General features: G+C 55.5%; 2 protein-coding genes across 12 annotated transcripts in view; both read left to right on the forward strand.

The window, feature by feature from the left end:
* SAP30BP (SAP30 binding protein) overlaps positions 1–3,186 on the forward strand; it is a 40,769-nt gene extending 37,583 nt beyond the window's left edge. For 2 of the 4 annotated variants that reach the window (XR_004033436.1, XR_004033435.1), the window contains 3 exons: positions 762–844; positions 1,161–1,245; positions 1,493–3,186. Coding sequence is in view for 2 of the 4 variants with exons in the window: in XM_012512471.2 (XP_012367925.1) it covers positions 1,161–1,245; positions 1,493–1,674 (267 nt within the window). In the remaining 2 variants the exon portion in view is untranslated. The remainder of the gene's footprint in view (positions 1–761; positions 845–1,160; positions 1,246–1,492) is intronic. The other 2 variants (XM_012512471.2, XM_003279081.3) reach the window with 1 other exon arrangement.
* Positions 3,187–12,882: 9,696 nt separating this feature from the next.
* The window catches only part of ITGB4 (integrin subunit beta 4), a 37,074-nt gene continuing 25,347 nt past the window's right edge, over positions 12,883–24,609 (forward strand). For 4 of the 8 annotated variants that reach the window (XM_030827326.1, XM_030827329.1, XM_030827331.1 and 1 more), the window contains exons 1-12: positions 12,883–13,118; positions 16,227–16,315; positions 18,754–18,836; positions 18,963–19,064; positions 19,210–19,414; positions 19,939–20,035; positions 20,822–20,993; positions 21,799–22,062; positions 22,414–22,503; positions 22,787–22,909; positions 23,344–23,508; positions 23,698–23,774. In XM_030827326.1, the coding sequence (XP_030683186.1) occupies positions 16,237–16,315; positions 18,754–18,836; positions 18,963–19,064; positions 19,210–19,414; positions 19,939–20,035; positions 20,822–20,993; positions 21,799–22,062; positions 22,414–22,503; positions 22,787–22,909; positions 23,344–23,508; positions 23,698–23,774 (1,457 nt within the window). In that variant the 5' untranslated portion in view covers positions 12,883–13,118; positions 16,227–16,236. Of the gene's footprint in view, positions 13,168–14,005; positions 14,066–16,226; positions 16,316–18,753; positions 18,837–18,962; positions 19,065–19,209; positions 19,415–19,938; positions 20,036–20,821; positions 20,994–21,798; positions 22,063–22,413; positions 22,504–22,786; positions 22,910–23,343; positions 23,509–23,697; positions 23,775–24,609 lie in introns of all 8 variants that reach the window. The other 4 variants (XM_030827327.1, XM_030827328.1, XM_030827332.1 and 1 more) reach the window with 4 other exon arrangements.

Genomic DNA, 24,609 nt, shown 5'->3' on the forward strand with positions numbered 1-24,609 from the left:
GAAAAAGACAGATGTGGAGCGTGCGGGTCCCGCCGGCTGAGCCCGGAAGATGTCCAGGCTGCCCCCAACCCTGGCCCCACGTCATCACCCCGTGATGCTCTGAGCCCCTCAGCAGGGCCTGTGCACTGAGCAGGCCTGCCGGGTTCACGGCGCTCGTCTGCTGCTTTTGCCCTCGGAGGCTTGTTTGCTACATTGTGCCCCCTTACCTCCCCGCCAGTTGCAGAGCCTTGGGGGGCTTTGTCTGTTTTGGGTCATGGGGGCCCTCTGTGGCCTGAAGGGAGGGAAATCGTTCCCTAAGAGAGTGCCGGGCCCAGCTTGCTCTGCTCGGTGAGTGTCTTGGCCTCCAGAGCTGCCCGCAGTGGCCCGCCTGGGTGCTACCTATTAGGTCCCACGTTAGGGCCCTGAGCACCACTTGTTCCCCAGCAGTGTGGTCTGGGTTCTTCAGGGAGCATCAGTTTGGCTGGGAGACCAAACTGTTATCTCTGGGCCTTGTTCCCTTTGTGACCAGTCTCGGAGCCGGGCATCAGGACTCCCACTTCTGGCTCAGCCTGACCATCCTCAAGCAGCTGCGGCCTCCAGACCGCTTCCCTCACCCCAGGCAGAGGGGCTGTGCGGCCTGGGCATGCTGGTGGCCCTCTGGAGGCGCTGGCTGCTGGGCCGGGAACGTGGGAGCTGGTGCAAGGGGATAATCGGGGTTTCTCATTCTTAACCCTTGATTGAATCTCCCTTCTCTCTCTTTCCCTCTCCCTTCCAAACCCCAGGCTTGTTGCAGGGACGTGTCTGCAGCGCCTGGGGACCGGAGCTGTCCTTCCCCTGTGCGGGCGGGCACCGCCTCCTCCTGGGTGTGAGGAGGAGGGGCCTGGCCAAACGGTTCTGGGCATGTGAGGTGGGGCAGTGGGCGGGGGGTGCCGGGCATGTGCAGAGACCTGGTGATGCCAGGAGGGATCCAGTACTGTTTGGAAAGTTCTTTTAAGAGTGAAAAGCCCCTTTGGGTTCTTCTTAGACGCCTCGCCCTCCCCCAGATGGTCAGAGCAGAGTTCATTTCCAATATGCCTCTTTTGTGTAGTGTCAAGCTCCTGTCCCCCAGGAGCTGACGGATGGCAAAAAGCTGTGGACACCCAGCTTCGCCTGGTCTTATTCTCTTCCCTCTCCCTCTCCAGATTGAGTTTGTGACGGGCACCAAGAAAGGCACCACGACCAACGCCACATCCACCACCACTACCACCGCCAGCACAGCTGTTGCAGGTAGATTGCAGAGCTGCCCTCCCTCCTGCCACACACACGGAGCCAGGGTCTCCCTGGCTTGTTTGGGCGACAGACAACACGTGGATCTGGGCTTGGGCTCAGCCTTGCTACTTTGAGAACCGGCTTTGGAGTCTGGGGTGGGCCCCTTCGGTGTCTGCTCCCTAGGCTCCCACTGGCCTGCAGGGGGAAGGGAAAGAGGGCACCGCTCATTGGTGGATCGTGATCCTGACTTCTCCTTTATCTCCAGATGCTCAGAAGAGAAAGAGCAAGTGGGACTCGGCTATCCCAGTGACAACGATAGCCCAGCCCACCATCCTCACCACCACGGCCACCCTGCCAGCTGTCGTCACAGTCACCACCAGCGCCAGTGGCTCCAAGACCACCGTCATCTCTGCTGTGGGCACCATTGTGAAGAAGGCCAAGCAGTGACCTGAGGGGCCACCCTAGGACTTGAAAGGACTGTGCAGCCCAGTGACCACTGCCCAGTGGGAGGCGCCACTTTGTATATTTTCAGGACTGGGACCTGCTCCCCAGATGCCACCTGAGAGGAGCTTCTGTGTGGCATTCCAGACTGAAGGACAGGCAGCGCGGGAGCCAGGCGCTGTGGACAGGGTCTGTCCACGCACCACCTGGGGTCTGCCGCCTATTAAAAATGCCGTATTCTTACCTCTTAGCATCTCAGATGCACTGGCCTCTCCTGCATTCTGTTTGCAGGCAAATGCTTCAGCCCACATGTGCCCCCATCTTGGTTGGGACTATTGCCTCAGGGTTGACAACAGGGTGATGGAGGCCTGGGATGCTGTTCAGAGGGGTGACCCAAGAAGTCGCCGTTGTTATCCGTGTATGCCTCTGGGCATGGACAGGTGGGAGTCCCCGAGCCCTGTGTATGCCCCATCTGCCGCCTTGATCCCAAAACCCAGCCGGTTCTCGGGTGATGGCAGAGCTGTGCTCCCTTGGGTGCACTTGAGCATTCCCCAGACCAGATCACTTTTTGGACACACCCAGGCAGGCTTTTGAAGTCAAGCCAGTTTCCAGAAGGGCTGGGGTGAGATCCTGACCTGTGCGGGGAGTGGGGAAGCGTCAGCACCCGGCCAGGGCTGCCCTAGTCCCTTGGTGCCCGGTGGGCGCAGCCAGCAGGAGCTGAGCAGCGGGGGAGATGAATCACCTCCTGCCCTGGCCAGGCGGCAGCTCATTGTTTACAGGCAAGCCCTGCTCCTGGGAGGGCTCCTGCCACCCCACCCTTCCTCTGTGTGTTATCTCTGCCCCACAGCAGCCCCTGGGCAGCACCAGTGGCCACTGGGCTCCCTACGAGGCTGAAACGGGTTTCCCAGACCGGGGGTTCAGAGTAGACTGTTTACCCTTCATGATATTTGGCGACTCTCCACTGGAGCGGAAGGGCTGTGTGTCAAAAGAAGGAAGCCAGGCTGTGAAGGGCCGTGTTGCTTTCAGTGGGTGGGCAGAGGTTTAGAAAGGTGGTTCTGAAATTGCACCTGGTACTCTTGTGGGACCTGGGGAATATAAGGAACTCTGTGCATGAGGTTTCAAAAATAAAAATTGAGTCCACTCCCCCCGTACACACACACTCGGGCACTTCAGGAGGTCACCCCTTCCTTGATGGGGCTTTAAAGCTCTGGAGAGAAGAGCTGCTCCCCACTCATGCCCCAGAGGGACTCTGAAAAGGCTTCCTGTGACCTCTGACAGCGGCCCCTCATTAGCCAAGGGCACTGTGGATGTTTTGTGGGAGGCAGCATGGCACCGTGCAAAGGGCAGTAGACATGGAGCCGGCACCTCTGGTCTGGATTCCGCTTAAAACCAGTTGAGTGGTCTCAAGCCCTTAACCTCTGTAAGCCTGTTTCTTCTCTGAAATCACAGTAATAAGGCGTCGTAAGGTGGTTGGGAGGAACCAGAGGTGACTTATGCAAAAGCTTTATAAACTGTAAAGTTCCTGCCAGTGTTTGTTGTTGGCTAAATCCAATTTTTTTGTTGTTGTAGACCAAGGAGAGAAGCAAACTCCTGGCCTGTCCCCCGTGTCGTGCTCTGTCGGGGGGGTGGGGTTTGGCAGGTCTTTCCCGTCCCCGCTTTCCTCTGGGCAGCCCTGGCCCTGCCATTCATCTGTCCAGTTAAAGCAGTAATGACTGTCTCCTGCGGGGCCGCAGAGGTGGGGGGCCTGGAGAATGAACATAGGCTTAGAAGTTGGGCAGCCCCAGGCCAAAACTGCTGCCCCACTTACCAGCCTCGTGAGTTGGGTCAAGGTTTTGAATCCTTCTAGACTTTCATTTACTCTTCTATAAAATGGTGCTTGCCCACCTTAGTCGCATCAAGGATGGCCCAGAAGTGTGTGAACAGTTCCTGTTGTGGGTGGATGGCCCAGGCACTAGGGGCCAAAGTCGTTTCTAACCAGTGTGTGTCTGCTCACCAGAGAACAGTGTCCAAACTGAACTCTGTCCACGGCTCCTACTGTCCCCCGCCCACACACCCGCTACCTCTCCCGAGGGCTCTGATCTTGGGTGGGCATCGGGATTCATTTAGCTTCCCACCTTGCACATGTAGTACCCCAAGATGTGTCTCAGGTTTGTATAACCCCCTCCTGACTGCTGGACAGGTGGGTGCTCCTTTCTCAACACTCGCAGCACCCCCTTGCTTTTAGGATCACACTGAACTGCCTTGCAACCTCTGCCCACAAACGGAATGAGACAGCTCATGTCTCCTACTTGTAAGCAGAAACAAAGCAGGCATAAATAACGCTCTGCTCCAGTGCCTGGCATGAGATAAGTACACAGGTGATTGGGGGAATGGGGGGATGAAAGGAGAGGTGAGTTTGCTCATCTTCCAAACGGGTGGTCTCTGTTCCTATGGTCACTGAAATGAAAGTTTCCAGCCCCCAAGCCCTGTGCTCACAGCATCACTCAAGCCGCCTGGGGCTCGATTTCCAAAGGGCTGCTGTCAACTGGCGATGCATTGACAATTATTGAGGTTCAGTGATAGGTACAGGAGGGTTCAATATTCTCTTTAATTTTGTATCTATTTGGAAATCTCTATAATAAAGGATTTTTTAAGGGCTATTGAGCCTGGTGCAGTGGCTCACGCCTGTAATCCCAGCACTTTGGGAGGCCAAGACCATCCTGGCTAACACGGTGAAACCCCGTCTCTACTGAAAATACAAAAGAAATTAGCTGGGTGTGGTGGTGGGTGCCTGTAGTCCAAGCTACTCGGGAGGCTGAGGCAGGAGAATGGCGTGAACCTGGGAGGCAGAGCTTGCATTGAGCTGAGATCGCACCACTTCGCTCCAGCCTGGGCAATAGAGTAAGACTCCATCTCAAAAAAAAAAACAAAAAAAAAAAAGCCGGGCGTGGTGGCAGCCACCTGTAATCCCAGCTACTCGGGAGGCTGAGGCAGGAGAATCACTTGAACCCAGGAGGCGAAGGTTGCAGTGAGCCTAGATTGCGCCATTGTACTCCAGCCTGAGCGACAAGAGCAAAACTCCCTCTCAGGCAGAGGGGATTGGAAGGCTGAGGTTGCAGTGAGCTGAGATTACGCCAGTGCTCTTAAGCCTGGGCGATACAGTGGGACTGTCTCAAAAAAAAAAAAAAAAAAAAAAAAAACTTCATGGATAGATTTGGAGTGATCTTTAGGAGAGATTAAATGAAAAGTTAATAATAAATTAGCTTGTATAAGAAGGGAGAAGGCCGGGCGCGGTGGCTCACGCTTGTAATCCCAGCACTTTGGGAGGCCGAGGCGGGCGGATCACGAGGTCAGGAGATTGAGACCACGGTGAAACCCCGTCTCTACTAAAAAAATACAAAAAAGTAGCTGGGCGTGGTGGCGGGCGCCTGTAGTCCCAGCTACTCGGAGAGGCTGAGGCAGGAGAATGGCGTGAACCCGGGAGGCGGAGCTTGCAGCGAGCCGAGATCGTGCCACTGCACTCCAGCCTGGGTGAGAGAGCGAGACTCCGTCTCAAAAAAAAAAAAAAAAAAAACTATACAAATAAAAAATAATTGGCTGGGCGTGGTGGCTCATGCCTGTAATCCCAACACTTTGGGAGGAGGCAGGCAGATCACTTGAGGCCAGGAGTTCGAGACCAGCCTGGCCAACGAGGTGAAATCCCATCTCTACTAACAATACAGAAATCAGCTGATCATGGTGGCAGGCACCTGTAGTCCCAGCTAGTTGGGAGGCTGAGGCAAGAGAATCGATTAAACTTGGGAGGCGGAGGTTGCAGTGAGCCAAGATCATACCACTGCACTCCACCCTGGGCAACAGAGTGAGACTCTTATCTCAAATAATAATAATTGCCAGGCGTGGGGGCATGGACCTGTAGTTCCAGCTACTCAGGTGGCTGAGATGGGAGGATCCCTTGAGCCTAGGAGTTGGAGGCTGCTATGAGCCAAGATTTCGCTACTGCATTCCAGCCTGAACAACAGCAAGACTCCATCTCTAAAAAATTGTAATAACAGAAGAAGGAGCTACAAAAATAAAACCAAATAAAGAAAAATCTCTAATATTAAATTTGAATGAAGATATCAATATGAACTCAGGATTTAAGGAAAAGATACATTTCCTATCCATTGCAAGGAGCTAGGACCTCCTGCTTTGTATATGGTGAGTAAAAAAAAAAAAAAAAAAAGACCTGGAAGCAATGAAAGACACCCTGGTAGCATCCATCACACAGTACTCACATCGTGGTCTCTAATACCATTCCCCGCTGAAAGGAACCAAGCCGGGGCCCCTTGGAGAAACAGCAGATCCAGAAATCTAAGTAGGACTGGGGCAGTTCTAGAAAGCAGGGAAGACACAGAGGTCAGATCAAAAGGTCAAAAAAGCTAGGGTGAAGGGATCTCCTACTGGCCAAATTCGGTTACATTTGAACATGAAGAATGATTACAATGAATTGTGTGTTTTTTGGGTTTTTTTTGAGACAGCGTCTCACTCTGTTGCCCAGGCTGGAGTGCAGTGGCACAGTCTCGGTTCACTGCAACTTCTGCCTCCCAGGTTCAAGCAGTTCTCCTGCCTCAGCCTCCCGAGTAGCTGGGATTACAGATGCCCACCACCATGCCCAGCTAATTTTTGTATTTTTAGTAGAGACGGGGTTTCACCATGTTGGCCAGGCTGGTCTCAAACTCCTGACCTCAGGTGATCCACCCTCCTTGGTTTCCCAAAGTGCTGGGATTACAGGCGTGAGCCACTGCACCTGGCCTACGATGAATTGTAAACTATTGAGCAAATGAAAATTCTTTCATTCACAGTGATAATTTGGAAAAAAATGTATTTGCCCCCTTTAGACTTGAATATATCTACTCCTTACTCTGAAATTGATAATTAGGTGAGAAGAATTAACCATTGTGCACCATTGATGGGATTTTGAAGTGCAACTGCTGTGGAAACAGTATGGCAGTTCTTCAAAAGTTTCTTTCTTTTTTTTTTTTTTTTTTTTAAGACAGTCTCATGCTGGGCGTGGTGGCTCACGCTTGTAATCCCAGCACTTTGGGAGGCCGAGGCGGGCAGATCACGAGGTCAGGAGATCGAGACCACGGTGAAACCCTGTCTCTACTAAAAATACAAAAAAATTAGCCGGGCGTGGTGGCGGGCGCCTGTAGTCCCAGCTACTCGGAGAGGCTGAGGCAGGAGAATGGCGTGAACCCGGGAGGCGGAGCTTGCAGTGAGCCGAGATTGCGCCACTGCACTCCAGCCTGGGCGGCAGAGCGACACTCCGTCTCAAAAAAAAAAAAAAAAAAAGACATTCTCACTCTGTTGCCCAGGCTGGAGTGCAGAGATGCCATCTTGGTTCACTGCAACCTACTCCTAGGCTCAAGCAATCCTCCTGCCTCAGCCCCCAAAGTATCCAGGACTATAGGCATGAGCCACCATGCTCAGCTAATTTTTGGTTTGTTTGTTTGTTTTTTGAGACAGTCTCACTCTGTCACCCAGGCTGAAATGCAGTGGTGCGATCTTGGCTCACTGTAACCTCCATCTCCTGGGTTCAAGCAATTCTGCTTCAGCCTCCCAAGTAGCTGGGACTACAGGCACGTGGCACCATGCCCCGCTAACTGTTGTATTTTTGGTAGAGACAGGGTTTCACTATGTTGGCCAGAGTGGTCTCGAACTCCTGACCTCAGGTGATCCACCTCCCTCGGCCTCCCAAAGTGCTGGGATTACAGGCATGAGCCACCATGCCCAGCCAGTTCTTCAAAAGTTAAAAATAGAACTATCATATGACCCAGTGGTCCCACTTCTGGATATATATCCAAAATAATTGAAGGCAGGGTCTCAAAGAGATAGTTACACACCCGGTTCATAGCAGCATCATTCACAATAGCCAAGAAGTGGAAGTGCCAAATGTCCATTGACAGATGAGTGAATAAACAATGATATGTACATACAATATACAAACACGCATACATAAATATTCAGCCTTAAAAAGGTAGGAAATCCTGTCACATTCAACACATGAATGAACCTCAAGGACATTATGCTAAGCGCAATAAGCCAGTCACAATAAGAAATACTGAATAATTCCATTTATATGAGACATCCAGAGTAGACAAATTAATAAGAGACAGGAAGTAGAATGGTGGTTGCTAGGAACTGGGGATGCAGAAGGGTGAAATGGAGAGTTGCTTAATGGGTACAGGATTTTAGTTTTGCAAAATGAAAAGTTCTGGTGATATGTTACACAACAATAAATATATTGAACTGTACACTTAAAAAATGGTAAAGATTGGCCAGACGCGGTGGCTCACGCTTGTAATCCCAGCACTTTGGGAGGCCGAGGCGGGCGGATCACGAGGTCAGGAGATCGAGACCACGGTGAAACCCCGTCTCTACTAAAAAATACAAAAAATTAGCCAGGCGTGGTGGCGGGCGCCTGTATCATTTTGGGGGCTGAAAAATTGCAATTTTCTGTTTCTACCTTCCTTTCTACATTTTTATTTATTTATTTATTTTTTTGAGATGGAGTCTTGCTCCGTCACCTAGGCTGGAGTGCAGTGGCGCGATCTCGGCTCATTGCAAGCTCCGCCTCTCGGGTTCATGCCATTCTCCTGCTTCAGCCTCCCGAGTAACTGGGACTACAGGCACGCGCTGCCACGCCCGGCTAATTTTTTATATTTTAGTAGAGACGAGGTTTCATCATATTAACCAGGAGGGTCTCAATCTCCTGACCTCGTGATCCGCCCACCTCGGCCTCCCAAAATGCTGGGATTACAGGCATGAGCCACTGTGCCCGGCCCTATTTTTTTTTAATTTTAAATTTTTTTTTTTTTTTTTTTTTTTGAGACAGAGTCTCACTCTGTCGCCCAGGCTGGAGTGCAGTGGCGTGATCTCAGCTCATTGCAAACTCCACCTCTTGGGTTCAAGTGATTCTCCTGCCTCAGCCCCCGGAGTATCTGGGAGTACAGGTGCACACCACCACACCTGGCTAATTTTTTTTTTTTTTTTTTTTTTTTTTTAGTAGAGTCGGTGTTTCGACATTTGGCCAGGCTGGTCTTGAGCTCCTGACCTCAGGTGATCTTCCCACCTCAGCCTCCCAAAGTGCTGGGATTACAGGTGTGAGCCATTGTGCCCAGCTCCTTTCTACATTTAATAAGTGTCTTTCTGATTTAAAAAAAAAAAATAGAGCTTCCCTTAATCAACTGGGAATGAACTATGTTTCCCTAAAAATGCAGGGTAAATGCAGGGGTATCGAGGTTACGTGGGGACTGTTCTTGAGAGAGACATGCTGGAGTGTTGAGGATGAAATGGCAGGAAAAGTGCAACTTCAAATTTAAAAATATACAAATGTTTAACAAATACATAAATACAGCAAAATATTACTCTTGAGTCTAGTTGGTAAAAATATGGGTGATTTTTGTATTCTTTCAACTTTTGGGGGCATGGTGGCTCACGCCTGTAATCCTTGCACTTTGGGAGGCTGAAACGGGAGGATTGCTTGAGCCCAGGAGTTCAAGACCAACCTGAGCAACATGGTGAAACTCTGTCTCTACAAAATAAAAATTAAAAATGTATCCAGGATTGGTGGCACACACCTGTAGTCTCAGCTACTCAGGAAGCTGAGGTGGGAGGATTACTGGAGCCCAGGAGGTTGAGGCTGCAGGGAGCCTTGATCATGGCGCTGCACTCCAGCCTGGGCAGCAGAGTAAGGCCCTGTCTCAAAAAAAGAGGGGGCCTATTGAGCAACCCCTTGGCTCTGAGGAGAAAACACATCCCAGGATTCTGCACCGGAGAGGCCTCTGCCCCCAGCGTGAACATGTGGTTGATGCGGGCTCTCCAGACAGGTCACTGGACTCTTCCCATCACACATCCCCTGTCTATTTATTCTTTAACTTGTTCTTTTATAAAACAGGTGCCAATCTACCAATAAGTAATGTACATTCTCAAGTATAAGAATAGGGGCTCAGGGCTGGGCGCAGTGCCTCACGCCTGTAATCCCACCAATTTGGGAGGACAAGGCAGACGGATCACCTGAAGTCAGGAGTTCAAGACCAGCCTGGTCAACATGGTGAAACCCCATCTCTACTAAAAATATAAAAATTAGCTGGGCATGGTGGTACATGCCTGTAATCCCAGCTACGCAGGAGGCTGAGGCAGGAGAATCGCTTGAACCCAGGAGGCAGAGTTGCAGTGAGCCGAGATTGCACCATTGCACTCCAGCCTGGAGGACAGAGTGAGACTCCATCTCAAAAGAAAAAAAAAAGAATAGGGTCTCAGCTAGCACCTGCCTCGAGAATACTCAGCCTACTTTGGAGACCCCTGGTTTAAACTGGGAATGAAGCAAGCAGGCCGTAGGTCTCATTCATCTTGATATCCCCAGCATTTGGCATAGGAGCTCATTAAATGCTCATAAAATGACTAAATGATTGAACTAATGAATGAACAAGTCTGACCTACTGGAGGCCACATGAGGCGTGCAGGGGAGTGGAGGAGCAACAATCCAAGGTCCCTGGGCTCGGTCCTGTTCCAGGGGCCTCAGCTCTCTTGCAGAGCCTAGGAAGTCCCCTATGAGCCAACCTCACTCTGGACCTAAGGCTGCAGAGATAGTGGGGTTTATTTTAGTTTTATAAAATTCACATGCAGGCTGGGAGCAGCGGCTCACGCCTGTAATCCCAGCACTTTGGGAGGCTGAGGCGGGTGGATCACCTGAGGTCAAGAATTCGAGACCAGCCTGGCTAACATGGAGACCCCCATCCCTGCTAATAATACAAAATTAGCTAGGCATAGTGGTGGGCACCTGTGATCCCAGCTACTTGGGAGGCTGAGGCAGGAGAATCGCTTGAACCCAGGAGGCAGGGGTTGCAGTGAGCCAGGATCGCACCACTGCACTCCAGCCTGGGCGATAGAGTAAGACTCCATCTCAAAAAAAAAAAAAAAAAAAAAAAAAAAAAATCACATGCAATATTTAACCTTCTGGGGCCAGTAACCTATTTGGGAATCCAGTGTAAGCTAAGGCTCCCCTCCCAGCAAACCCACACTCTGAAATCAGATATGCCTTGAAGTTTGCACAAGATCTGAGATGGTTCAGGGACTCCCCACTGCCAGGTGCACATGTGGGCTCCAGGTAATGAACCCCAGGACTCCGAGAAGCCAAGGAGGCTCATGGCTTATCTTAGTGAGACCTCCCTGGGTGGACATCTCGCCTCTCAGCTGCTACAGGGCTCCAGGCCCCCTAGTCATTTTCAGAAGGGTTCGCAATGAAGAGAGGAAGGGGCTGCTGAGCCCAGTGGTCTGGGGCATCGCCAGCTCTGGACCTGGGTCTTCTCTAGGAAGGAGCCTCAGCCCCCACCCACAGTGGGGTGTATATGACCCCCTAGTTCTCTAATGGGTGCTGCTGGCAGACCCAGGCCCCTCAGGCAGGCTGTTTTTGGCTGTTCTCTGAGCTCCTGCTCCATGTTCCTGTTTTTTGGGGTGGACTAGGTGCCTGTTGGAGTGGCTCAGGTCCACAGGGCACTTGTGCTGGCCTGACACACACAGACCTGAGTGCTTCAACCAAACTGGGACCCCGTCCACATTGTCCTCAAATCCAGGAGCAAGCCTCTCTGAGCACTTTCTCTGTGCGGAACAGCTGTGAGATGACCAGGAAAGGTGGCGACTCACACATTTGCAACCAGCACCCCCGCAATCACTCTGAGAGGTGGCAGTGGAGGAATCTGTTTACAGATGACAGCATGGAGGCTCAGGGAGGCTGTGTGACGATCCCATTCGCTCGACCACCCTTTTACTGAGCACCTGCTATGCACCAGGCATGGCGCTAGGTGCTAGAGAGTAGCTGCCCTTGGAGTCACAGTCCAACAGTGTGCAGAGATTCCTAAACATCATTTCAAACCAATGTGGCAAGTGCCATGAAAAAGCCATGGCCCAAGGGTTATGGGGACACATAACCCAGCTTAGGGTGTGGAGAGGTCAAGGAAGGCTCTCTAGCACGTGGTTGGTGCAATGTCTTCAAGGACAAGAAGGATAAACGGCTCAGTGTCATGGGAAGGGACCAGCCTGTTGCAAAAGCACGCTGGCTTGAAACCGCATGGTTTGGACAGGGCTCTGTCAGCAGTCTGGTGGTGTTTGGCACTGCTGGCCGGTGAGGCTAGAGAAAAATGGAGCCCTGGCCGGGCATGGTGGTTCACGCCTATAATCCCAGCACTTTGGGAGGCCAAGACAGGTGGATCACCTGAGGTCAGGAGTTCGAGACCAGCCTGGCCAGCATGATGTACTAAAAATGCAAAAAGTGGACCTGGACATGGTGGCGGGCGCCTGTAATCCCAGCTACTCGGGAAACTGAGGCAGGAGAAGCACTTGAACCCGGGAGGCAGAGGTTGCAGTGAGCCAAGATTGCACCACTGCACTCCAGCCTTGGCGACAGAGTGAGACTCCGTCTAAAAAAAAAAAAAAGGAGAGAGAGAAAACAAAAAGAAAAATGAAGCCCTTTGGGATCATGGAGCTCCTTGGGAGGCTCTGACCTGAACCCCGTGGTAAGCAGTGGCACTGGAGAGACGGCTCGCAGAGGACTGACTGGAGGGAGGGGCCAGCTCTGAAACCAGCTTGTCAAGAACAACTGGAACAAGGCATCGAGTGTCAATCCATGCCAGGTCGGCACTGGCCTCTCCAGGGTATCACCGTTCACGTTGTAAGGAGATTTAAGTAGCTTGTTGAAGGGTGCACCGAGGACCCGACCCTTCCTCGGATCTCTCTCTAGATACAACGTGAGGTTAGGGGGTAGGAGGCTGAGAGGACCCCGTGAACTGCAGAGCAGAGCTGGGACGGGGAGTCAGGCTTCCCGACCGGGCCGGGGACACTCCCTGGGCCCATGCCTCGCGCTGGCACGGAGAGCAGGGAGGAGGGTACGCGGCTGACGACCGTCGGGGCAGCAGCAGCAGCACAGCCCGGCGTTGGCTCGCGGCCCAGAGTCGGGGCAGGGAGGGTTCCCGTGCGGACTGGGGGCTAAGAGGCTGCCTCCAGCCCAGGGCAGTCCGCGTACCCGAGCCTGGAGCCCGGAGCCCGGAGCCTGGAGGGGTGGGGAGGCCCCGCGCCCGGGGCCGGACCGGAGGGACAGGGAGAGCGGTGGCTCCTCCCCCGGCCTCCCCCCGTTGGCAGATCGGGGCGCTGGGCGGGCGCCGCGGGAGCCGCAGCCCTTTCCGGGGGGCGGACCCGGCTCCGGCGGCGGCACCCAGCTCCTGCCCCGACAGGTGCGCGCCGCGCGAAGGAATGCAGCCCGTCTGACTCACCAGCGCCTCCTTCCTACCTGCGCGCCCGCCCCATAAAGCGCTGCCCGCCCCGTCCCCACCCCCCCAACCCCCGCGCCCGCCCTCGGACCGTCCCTGCTCGCCCGCGCGCTGCAGCCCCATCTCCTAGCGGCAGCCCAGGCGCGGACGGAGCGAGTCCGCCCCGAGGTAGGTCCAGGACGGGCGCACAGCAGCAGCTGAGGCTGGCCGGGAGAGGGTGAGTGCCCGCCCCAGCTGGGCAGCCGCGCAGGGGAGCTGGTCGGGCAGGGCCGGTGGCTTTTGTCTCCCCTTCCCCTCCCTGAAGGCTGGCAGGCCCCGGTCCCTCTGTCCACGCTGCCCAGGACAGGTGCCCAGCCTCCCCGGGGTGCGCCGGGGTCAGCTGGTAGCCAAGGGGCAGGGCAGCTAGAAAAGGGTGGTGCCCATCAGACCTCCAGGCCAGAGGAGCGCCTTGGGTGCGCCTGCGGGAGAAGTGGGCAGAGGCCAGTGGCTGGCAGCCCTCTGGGGCTGGGCCCCTCCAGGGTTTGCAAAGAAGGTGGAGGAGAAACCACCCTGAGCGCTGGGCCCAGCCCATCATGGCGCATCTAATGATAAACCCACGTTCCTGACTTTTATGTGAAATTTCGTAGTTTCTAACATTGGCTCCTACTTTTAAAAGCCACCCTGAGAGGCAGACGCCCTCCCGGCTCCAGGCAGGGCTTGCTCTGTGCGGTGCCACAGTCCATCTGGGGCTGGGGAGTCCCTGATTTTCCTTTTCTCTTGGCCAAGCACAGGCCTGCCTTCCTCCCAAAGTCAGCCCCAGGCACCTTCCTTCAGGAAGCTCTACAGGCCTCACCCACCAGCCCCAGGGCTGTGCCCAACACTGCCACCTCCTGCAGCATCCGCCCTCTTTCCCACGGCTTGGCCTCTGGGGTGGCCCTCTGGCTGGGACTGGGGCTCTGGGGCTCCTAGTGCCTCCCAGGAGCAGGGACAGGGCTCCTCCTCCGCCCCCATGGCCTTGCCACACCCTGAGGACAAGGACCAGGCACAGGTGGCATGGTTGTTGCTGTCCCCAACAGAACTGGCAGTGAAGGCTTGGAGTCTCCATCCTGGGGGCCGAAGGAGGGACAGGAGGGGAGGTATGTCTGTCTACTCAACCCTGATTTCTCAGGGAGACAGAATAGCCAAGGGCCTGGGGTCCCCAGACTTATGGCCAGCTGCCTCTCTGGGGCGAGGGAAGGGCCTGGGTCCCTGAGGGGAGGAGATGTGACAGCGGGAGGGGATAGTGGGCAGGAGCAGATGTGCCCAGAGGAGTCCCCAGGGATTGGGATGGGGGCCCGGGTAGCTCTGAGCCTGTGGGTGGGTGGGCATGGCGCCTGTGTGTGTGTGTGTGTGTGTGTGTCCCTGTGTGGGGGAAGCTGCCTGTGCTGCAGTGTGACAGCATTCAGGGTGGCAGTCACACACTCCAGGGACCTGCTGGTACATAAAGTCGGGGCAGCCTGGTGGGGTCCGGGCCGCCTGGAGAGTGGGTGTCCTAAGCGCTGGGCCCAGCCCATCATGACGCATCTAATGATAAACAGAAATTCCTAACTTTTATGGGAAATCTTGTTTCTAACATTGGCTCCTACTTTTAAAACTTTCTAAACAAGTTAAGTCAAGCCAAACACTCTTGTGTGCCTCACCAACCCTCTAACTGCCATTTTGTAGCCTCTGCGTGGAGGCTGCCATGGAGGTTAAAGGCAGGGCCTGCAGAGCAGGGCCCTGTCCTGGCCCTCCCAGTGCTGGCCGCGGGATGGGGAAGCTCCACAGCCTTCTGTGCCTGGTCTCTCATCTGGGAAATGGGCAGAATGCAATCATCTCCCCGCCAGGCTCCTGTACTGAGCAATCTCGTGAAGCCCTGGGCCCATATGGCAGTCACAGTGTGGGAATCAGCACTGCCTGAGGGGCTGTGGCCAGGGGCAGTGGGAGGAAGAGCTGGGCTCAGCTCTCCGGGCGTGTACCTGCCTGTGTAATGATGCCTGGGAGGCCTGAGCCTGCAGCCTGTATTGTGTAGCATGTGGGTGTGGCGCCTACACCCCAAGGCTGCAAGGAAGTCATTTCCCTCTAGGAACCCTGCTGTCCCCACCCTTTCCCTGCTGGCTCAGGGCTGCCTCCCGGTCCCTCTGCCACAACAGGTCTGCCCTGCATGTGTTGGCACTGCTGTGGCCTCCTCCAGGCTGCATGCCTTAGAAGCAGGCTACGCCTTCCTGCCCTTGGCCTGAGAAGGGCCTCTCCAGCACCTCGGGGACCCCAGCCCCCAGACCCTGGGGCAGCCACTGCCCCAGAAACCGGGCTGGGAAAGGATTCAATGGGGAGGGCCAGTGGGCAGGGCAGAGGCTTGGGCCCCTGGGAGACCTGGCCCTAGAGAAAGAGGCGCGGTGCTCACCTTTGCCCCGGCCCTGCAGGCCTGGATGGCTCTGCTGCCAGCCTCTTTTCTTGTCCAGGCTTCAGGCTGAGCATCTCTTAGAGGGCCTCAGGGATGCCCAGGCCTGCCCTGAAGGCCGCTGAGGACTTAGGATGGTTTAATACTGAACTCACAGCCACCGGGGATGCCTCGGGGGCAGCCACAGTGTGTGTGTGTCTCACTCTGGGCTAACTTGTGAAAGGGTAAACAGCTCAGGGGCCCCGAAAACTTAACTCTGGGGCAGGCAGAAGTACAGGGTAGGGCAGATGATTCAGACCCCACCCTGATGGGCCGGGCGGTCACTGCAGAACCCAACCCGGTGCAGTAAGCCACTGCGTGCAGCTGTGGCGCAGCCCCAGGCCCCAGATATTGGGAGGGGCCCCTCTCCTCCCGGCTGCGCCACCCTCACCAAAGGGTAAGTGGGACAGGACAGAAGGAGCAGGAGGCAGAACCGTGGCCCCCTCTCAGGGTGGCACCCTCATTGGGTGACCCTGTCATGGCCAAGCCTGACGCAGGCTCACTGGGAGCTAAAAGGCAAAGAAGAATAAACCCAGATCTGCCCTCAGGGAGCCCAGCGCCGAGAGGCCTGGCACTGGGACAAACTCGCAAACCAGAGTCCTTGAGGGCTGGAGGGGGCCTCCCTGGGCAGGGCACAGGCCACTGCAGGGATGGCACGGAACAGGGCAGCGGAAAAGCCAGGAGTCAGAGGCCCAGGGCCCTGCTTCTGGCGGCTGGGTGCCCTTGGTCACATCGCTGGCGCTCAGAGCCTCAGTTCCCACAGCTGTGCAGTGAGAGGAAGCTGACGGCACCGACCATGGCTGTGGAGGCCTTATGTGTCAATTGTTGCTGTTCTGCAGGAGGAAGAGGATGGCAGGGCCACGCCCCAGCCCATGGGCCAGGCTGCTACTGGCAGCCTTGATCAGCATCAGCCTCTCTGGGACCTTGGGTGAGTCCACATTGCCCTGCAGCCCCCTCCTGGCAGGGTCATAGCTTGGGCAGGCATTGCCCTTGCACAGGATCTCACGGGGTCTCACCTAAACACTCTTGGCCATTCAGCAACTGACCACTGCCTACCTTCAGGGCTGGAAAACTTGAGGCTCCAAGCTCTTCAGCCTAGAGAATCTTGAGCCCTGACCACGGGGCCTGAGAATAGGAGTGAAGGAGGCTGTGTCTAGAGGAGACAGGAGACACTCACCCAGGACTGAGGCACCCAGAGGATGCACTGAAGCCCCAGAGGTGGAGTCAAGAGGGTTATAGGAATTTGGAGAAGAGAGGCACTGCTGACGTGTCACTTGCTCTCTGAGTGTCACTAGTGGACAAATCACTGCAGCCAGCTCCTACCACTTGAATTTTGTCTGTCAGAGGGAGTCCTGCTGGTGGCTTGAAATAGATCACAACAGAAATGTTTATACCACAGAAATTGGCAAACGCTACAGTCAAGCACCAGAGACCAGAGCCGTTGTTATTTATGTATTTAATTCAATGTATACATAGAAACATGCTCTCACTCTGTCGTCCTGGTGGAGTGCAGTGATGCCATCATGGCTCACTGCAGCCTCAACTTCCCAGGCTCAAGCAATCCTCCCACCTCAGCCTCCCATGTAGCTAGGACCACAGGCGTGCACCACCATGCCTGGCTAATTAAAAACAATTTTTTTGTAGAGACAGTCTCACTATATTACCCAGGCTGGTCTCAAACTCCTGAACTTAAGCAATCTTCCTACCTCGGCCTCCCAAAGTGCTGGGATTACAGGTGTGAGCCATCGCACCGGCCACCACAGCCATTGTTAAACACTGACCAGCACACCATTGCCTGAAGCCCAGGGGACCTCTTACTGTGTACGCCAGGTACACACAGTAGGTCCTCACTGTGATTTTTAACTGAGCAGAGCCAAGGGGGAAATCTAGAGTTTTACTTCATTCGTTACTGAGGACCCACTGTGTGCCAGGTGTGCCGGGTGCTAGGGCTACTATGATAAACAAGACACCGTTCCCTTCACCCTAGAGGGGGCTCAGAGGACAGACAGGCCGTGTGGCAGTGGTCTTGCTGTGAGGCACAAGCTGTGATGGAGGAGGTGCCTGAAAAGGGTGCTAGGTGCAGCTCATCAAAGGTAATGGGGAAGCCTGACGACCATCTGCTGGACCTGAGGAGGCAGCAGGCCAGGGGGTGGCCAGGGTGTGCCAGCACCGAGTATGCCAGTGCCACTGTCTCAGTCCCCACCTTCTGTCCTTCTGGCTTGAGTGGGAAGTCCCAGGTTTGAAACCACAGCTTGTTTCTAACTGCTACCTGGGGCAGATTACATACCCCTAGCCTCTGTAAAATAGGGAAGGGCTGGCTGCAGTGGCTCACGCCTATAATTCCCAGCAATTTGGGAGGCCAGGGTGGGAGGATCGCCTGAACCCAGGAATTGGAGACCACCCTGAGCAACATAGGGAGCCCCTGTCTCTACAAAAAATAAAAAATTAGCTGGGCTACTTGGGAGACTGAGGTGGGAGGATTGCCTGAGCCCGGGGTGTCGAGACTGCAGTGAGCTGTGATCATGCCACTGCACTCCAGCCTGGGTGACGCAGCAAGACCATATCTGAAAACTAAATAAAATTGAAATGCAGGTTAGGCACAGTAGCTCACGCCTATAATCCCAGCACTTTGGTAGGCTGAGGCGGGCAGATCATTTGAGGTCAGGAGTTCGAGAGCAGCCTAGCCAACATGGTGAAACCCCATCTCTACTAAAAATACAAAAATTAGCTAGGCATGGTGGTGCCCACCTATTATTATCCCAGCTACTCGGGAGGCTGAGGCAGGAGAATCACTTGAACCTGGGAGGCGGAGGTTGAAGTGAGCTGAGATCGCACCACTGCACTCCAGCCTGGGCAACAGAGCAAGACTCGTCTGAAAAATAAAGTAAAACGAAATAAAAATACAACAACAACAACAAACCAAACTCAATACATAACGCCGGGCCCAGTGGCTCCCACCTGTAATCCCAGCACTTTGGGAGGCCAAGGCGGGTGGATCACAAGGTCAGGAGATCGAGACTATCCTGGCTAACATGGTGAAACCCCATCTCTACTAAAAATACAAAAAAATTAGCCTTCCCTGGTGGCGGGTGCCTGTAGTCCCAGCTACTCCAGAGGCTGAGGCGGGAGAATGGCATGAACCCGGGAGGCGGAGCTTGCAGTGAGCCAAGATCGCGCCACTGCACTCCAGCCTGAGCAACAGAGTGAGACTCCATCTCAAAATAAATAAATAAATAAATAAATAAATAAATAAATAAATAAATAACATAAGGAGGAATCCCCACCTCTCCAGGTGAGGGTGCAGGTGGGAAAGTGCTTGCCTTTGCTGAGTGCCTCCCCATTCATGTGCTCACCTCCGGCCCCCAGGAAACCGCTGCAAGAAGGCCCCAGTGAAGAGCTGCACGGAGTGTGTCCGTGTGGATAAGGACTGCGCCTACTGCACGGACGAGGTGAGGACCTGGCCCGGGTTGGTGTGGAGCAGGCAAGGGTCGGGAATAGCTGGTGGAAATGAATCTGGGGTTGGGGCAGCCAGGGAATGGGTGTTGCCCCCACTGACCCCTTGTCCTTCTGGCCAGATGTTCAGGGACCGACGCTGCAACACCCAGGCAGAGCTGCTGGCCACGGGCTGCCAGCGAGAGAGCATCGTGGTCATGGAGAGCAGCTTCCAGATTACAGAGGTGCCTGGTGTGGGGACTGGGGTGGGGGCTCCCCATGCTCAGCCTGGCTATTTATGGGGGTGTATAGTGCCCCTTGGCCGGGCTGGGCCCCCATCGGGCCTCCAGAATGACCCTGTAGCCAGCTGTCCCCTTCCACTGGCTGCAGGAGACCCAGATTGACACCACCCTGCGGCGCAGCCAGATGTCCCCCCAGGGCCTGCGGGTCCGTCTGCGGCCCGGTGAGGAGCGGCACTTTGAGCTGGAGGTGTTTGAGCCCCTGGAGAGCCCCGTGGACCTGTACATCCTCATGGACTTCTCCAACTCCATGTCCGATGATCTGGACAACCTCAAGAAGATGGGGCAGAACCTGGGTACGGCAGGGCCAGAGGGGAGGACGGCAGGGCAGGAGGGGGATGGGTGGGCGTCTGCTTGGGATGCCAAGACTCAGGACAGCTGCACCCACCCAGAAGGAAACACAGGACATTTGAGCCCCCAAAAACCTTCCCTTCCATTCTCAAGGGAAGAATCTCGGCCAGACCCTACTCACCACTGGGGACTTATGAGAAGGCCCAGGGCGGGCGGGCAGTGGAGCCATCTGGCCCTGACAAGGAGGGCACCCCCTGCCAGGAGGCTGTGGGGAAGCTTCTGCTCCTCAGAGCTGGGTTGCATTCCCAGCCACCCTGCCCTTGCTGTATGCATTTAACTCCAGACCCCCAGTCCCATTTCCCGCATCCATAAATAGGAACAGACAATGTTGTGGGCATGAACCTTTGTCCAGCATGCAAAGCGTTAACCTCCCTCTTCCTCCCTTCTGAGCCAGCCCTTGGTGGGGGGGCCCATGTTTATGCCAGGCATCAGGGCTCAGCTATCCCCTGTCTGTCCTATTGACATCCAGCTCAGGTCCTGAGCCAGCTCACCAGAGACTACACTATTGGATTTGGCAAGTTTGTGGACAAAGTCAGCGTCCCGCAGACAGACATGAGGCCTGAGAAGTAAGTGACTGGGTGGGCCCCTCGGGTGGGCAAGGGTCCGGGCCATGTGACCCCCACTCCTCTCTCACCCACAACTTAAAATTCTCCTTCTACGGCCGGGCACAGTGGCTCATGCCTGTAATCCCAGCACTTTGGGAGGCCAGGGTGGGCAGATCACCTGAGGTCAGAAGTTCAAGACCAGCCTGGGCAACATGGCAAAACCCCGTCTCTACTAAAAAATACAAAAATTGGCCGGGCGCAGTGGTTCACACCTGTAATCCTAGCACTTTGGGAGGCCGAGGCGAGCAGATCACAAGGTCAGGAGATCAAGACCAGCCTGGCTAACACGGTGAAACCCCCGTCTCTACTAAAAATATAAAAGATTAGCCAGGCGTGGTGGCAGGCACCGGTAGTCCCAGCTACTCAGGAGGCTGAGGCAGGAGAATGGCATGAACCCGGGAGGCGGAGCTTGCAATGATCCAGGATCGCGCCACTGCGCTCCAGCCTGGGTGACAGAGCGAGACTCCGTCTCAAAAAAAAAAAAAAAAAAAAAATAGCCAGGCGTGGTGGTGGGCGCCTATAATCCCAGCTACTTGGGAGGCTAAGGCAGGAGAATTGCTTGAACCCAGGAGGCAGAGGTTGCAGTGAGCCAAGATCGTGCATACTGCACTCCAGCCTGGGTGATAAAGCGAGATTTGGTCTCAAAAAAAAAAAAAAATTCTCCTTCTAGTTGAAACGAGCCGGGGGCACTGGGGTCTGCGGTGTCTTCCACCCGTGACACTCTCTCTCCCTCCCACCTCTGCCCAGGCTGAAGGAGCCCTGGCCCAACAGTGACCCCCCCTTCTCCTTCAAGAACGTCATCAGCCTGACAGAAGATGTGGATGAGTTCCGGAATAAACTGCAGGGAGAGCGGATCTCAGGCAACCTGGATGCTCCTGAGGGTGGCTTCGATGCCATCCTGCAGACAGCTGTGTGCACGGTGGGCACTGGGAAGGGCGCTGCCAGCCTAGGCCAGGGGTGAGCACTTCTGGGCAAGGGCCTGAGCTGCCCCCTGGCCTGCTCTGGCGCCAGGCTCACAGGCCCTGAGGGAAAGCCTGGGAGCCTGCAACCCCTTCGCCCTAAGACAAGCTCAGACTCTGTGAGTAGGTCTCAGTTACAATCTGAGTTCAGATGTGCCGGGAGCCACGGTCCCCTGGCCTGAGCAGTCACAGCCTGGTTTCGTATCAGCTAGCAAGGCAGACCTGCGCTTTAGGATTCTGGAATCTTTAGTACCCTGAACCCACCAGCTGCCCAGCCTCCACCTGTTCTGGGCATCCAAATAAGCCATTTTCTTTGATATGTACATCCATTTGTTCATTTTGAAAATGACATACCCATATTACTAGGTTAGAAAACAAAGTGCGAGCCAAGGTGTGGTGACTCACACCTGTAATCCCAGCACTTTGGGAGGCCGAGGCGGGGGGATTGCTTGAGTCCAGGATTTGAGACCAGTCTGGGCAGCATGGCAAGACCCTGTCTCTACAGAAAACACAAAAATTAGCCAGGTGTGATGCACGCCTGTGGCCCTAGCTCCTTGGGGGGGGCCGCATCTCTGGCTCCTGTTTCTCAGCGTTGTCAGCCAGTCATGTGCCATCATATGCATCTTTCATGAGGGCACTTGCTGTGAATCCAGTGGCTTAAGCCCAGCCCCATGTTGGGACCTGCGTTCCCCGTCCTACACGACGCCGTGATGCGTGTCAGCAGGCAGCCTGTTCAGTGGGCACGCCCCTCCTTGCCTTCCCCAGAGGGACATTGGCTGGCGCCCGGACAGCACCCACCTGCTGGTCTTCTCCACCGAGTCAGCCTTCCACTATGAGGCTGACGGCGCCAATGTGCTGGCTGGCATCGTGAGCCGCAACGATGAACGGTGCCACCTGGATGCCACGGGCACCTACACCCAGTACAGGACACAGGACTACCCGTCGGTGCCCACCCTGGTGCGCCTGCTCGCCAAGCACAACATCATCCCCATCTTTGCTGTCACCAACTACTCCTATAGCTACTATGAGGTGCGGGGCCCGGGCCCCACGGGTGGGAGGTGGTCAAGGCAGGGGGTCCATGGAGCTTCTCAGACACCTCTGCCTCCCTCCCTTCCTCCCTCCCTTCTTTTTCTCCCTTCTTTCCTTCCTCCCTTCCCAAAGCCTTTAGACCCCCCCACAAAGTGGGCCCTAGTGGGAAGGGAAGGTCATGTGCCCATCTTCCACCCCAACTCCCAAGCAGGCGGGGGCTAAGAGGGCAGGCTCTGCGACACCATAGCAGGTTCCAGGCCTCAGTTTCCCCATCCTCAAAGTGGGAAGAATCCTAGAGCCATTCAGATTCACGGAGATGCTTAGCCTGAGACCTGGCCTTCTCTCCCGCAGAAGCTTCACACCTATTTCCCTGTCTCCTCGCTGGGGGTGCTGCAGGAGGACTCGTCTAACATCGTGGAGCTGCTGGAGGAGGCCTTCAATGTGAGGGCAGCTCAGACTCCAGAGTCTGAGCCCTTCTGGGGCAGGGCAGGAGGTGGTCAGGGTGGGTAAAAGGTGTCTTGGGTCATGGTGGAAAAATGGGTCTGAGACAGACCAGTGAGGAAGGGTCTCTGGCTATCCCTGAGGCCCCGAGGGGCCACCTGGGCCTGGCCCTGGCTCCTGCAGGCTCTGTGATACCCCGCATGATGCCAGCCACACTTGGAGGTTGGGGTGGAGCACAGCCAGGCCCCCCACAGAGCACTGACCAACCTCCTTCCTCCTTTAGCGAATCCGCTCCAACCTGGACATCCGGGCCCTAGACAGCCCCCGAGGCCTTCGGACAGAGGTCACCTCCAAGATGTTCCAGAAGACGAAGACTGGGTCCTTTCACATCCGGCGGGGGGAAGTGGTATGCCTCTGTGGGGGCAGCGGGGTGGGGGACAGGCATAGTGCCCCGCACGGAGTGGAATCGTTTAAAACAGTGGTCAAGAGTGTGGCCCCTGGAGTCAGGCAGGCCTGGGTGCAGATCCCTGGGCCTAGCCGCTTGAATGAGCCTGGCGTGCTCCTCTGCTCCTCGGCATGCAAGCGTCGGGCCTGGGGGCTTGCTGGGGCAGTAAATGGGTTAGTGTCACGAAGCCCAGAGGCCCTGGCCACTGTCCTTGTCGCTGTGATTGTGACTGCGCTGGGAAAGAGGGAGTTTTCAGCCCTGAGGGAGGTGAGCGGGAAGTCGTATCAGGGATCCAGACATCTCCTAGGAACTTGGGGGCCGAGGGCCTTCAGGCATCAGTGGCCCCCTGGTCCTTGGGGCTGGGCCTGCCTTGGCTGACCACAGGGCCCCTGCAGGGTATATACCAGGTGCAGCTGCGGGCCATCGAGCACGTGGATGGGACGCACGTGTGCCAGCTGCCGGGGGAGGACCAGAAGGGCAACATCCATCTGAAACCTTCCTTCTCCGATGGCCTCAAGATGGACGCCAGCATCATCTGTGATGTGTGCACCTGCGAGCTGGTACGACGCAGCCCCGCTGGGCGGGAGGGGAGAGCTGAGCCAAGCACCCGGGGGCCCTGAGGAATGAAGCAGGACTCCTGTGCCCCATATCCCTTGCGGGGTTTCCCGAGGCACACAGGAGAGCAGAAGTGTCCAGTGGCCCCGGTCCCACTCCCCCAGTGCACCCCACCATGGTCTCTCTCATTCCAGCAAAAAGAGGTGCGGTCAGCTCGCTGCAGCTTCAATGGAGACTTCATGTGTGGACACTGTGTGTGCAGTGAGGGCTGGTGAGTGGGGAAGGGAGTTGGGCCCCCAGGACACCAGTGGCCCCTGATGGGAAGGCTGGGCTCCTGCAGGGGCCTGGCCCTGGGTGTACCTTGTACCCCTGGCTGGGGGTGGGGCGGCAATCAAAGAAACAGCTAAGGGCAGGGCACACCCAGTTGTTGGTCAAACCCAGGTCAAAGCACTTTGAAATACAGAGATATATGGGCTGTCTCTAGAAAGAGGTGCGAGGATTGAGATGGGTTTGGCTGTTGGGGCTGGGGTCTGGATCTTGGGGGACAGGCACAGGAGGGGTCGACTTCCTTTTTGCTCCATGCCTTTGGTATTCTGAGTCCTGTGTCATATTGCCTGATCAGAAGAAAGCTCGTAAACGCACGGCGGTAAGGGCTTTAGCTTCAGGACACTGGGCAACCTCGCCACAACTTGAGGCAGAGCAGGGGGGAAAGGACACTGGAAGGGGTGACATGACAGGGAACTGGGGTTTAGGTCTCAGCTCAGCCACTTCTGTCTGCATGACTGGGAGCTGCCTCGGCCCTCTCAGAGCCTCAGTTTCCTCATCTATAAAATGGGACAGCAGGCCAGATGAGGTGGCTCACGCCTGTAATCCCAGCACTTTGGGAGGCCGAGGTGGGTGGATCACCTGAGGTTAGGAGTTCAAGACCAGCCTGGCCAACATGGTGAAACCCCATCCCTACTAAAAATACAAAAAATTAGCTGGGCATGGTGGTGCACGCCTGTAATCCCAGCTACTTGGGAGGCTGAGGCAGAATTGCTTGCGCCTAGAAGGCGGAGGTTGCAGTGAGCTGAGATCACGCCACTGTACTCCAGCCTGGGCGAGAA

The sequence above is a fragment of the Nomascus leucogenys genome, chromosome 14 (assembly GCF_006542625.1).
Source record: "Nomascus leucogenys isolate Asia chromosome 14, Asia_NLE_v1, whole genome shotgun sequence".
Lineage (NCBI taxonomy): Eukaryota > Metazoa > Chordata > Mammalia > Primates > Hylobatidae > Nomascus > Nomascus leucogenys.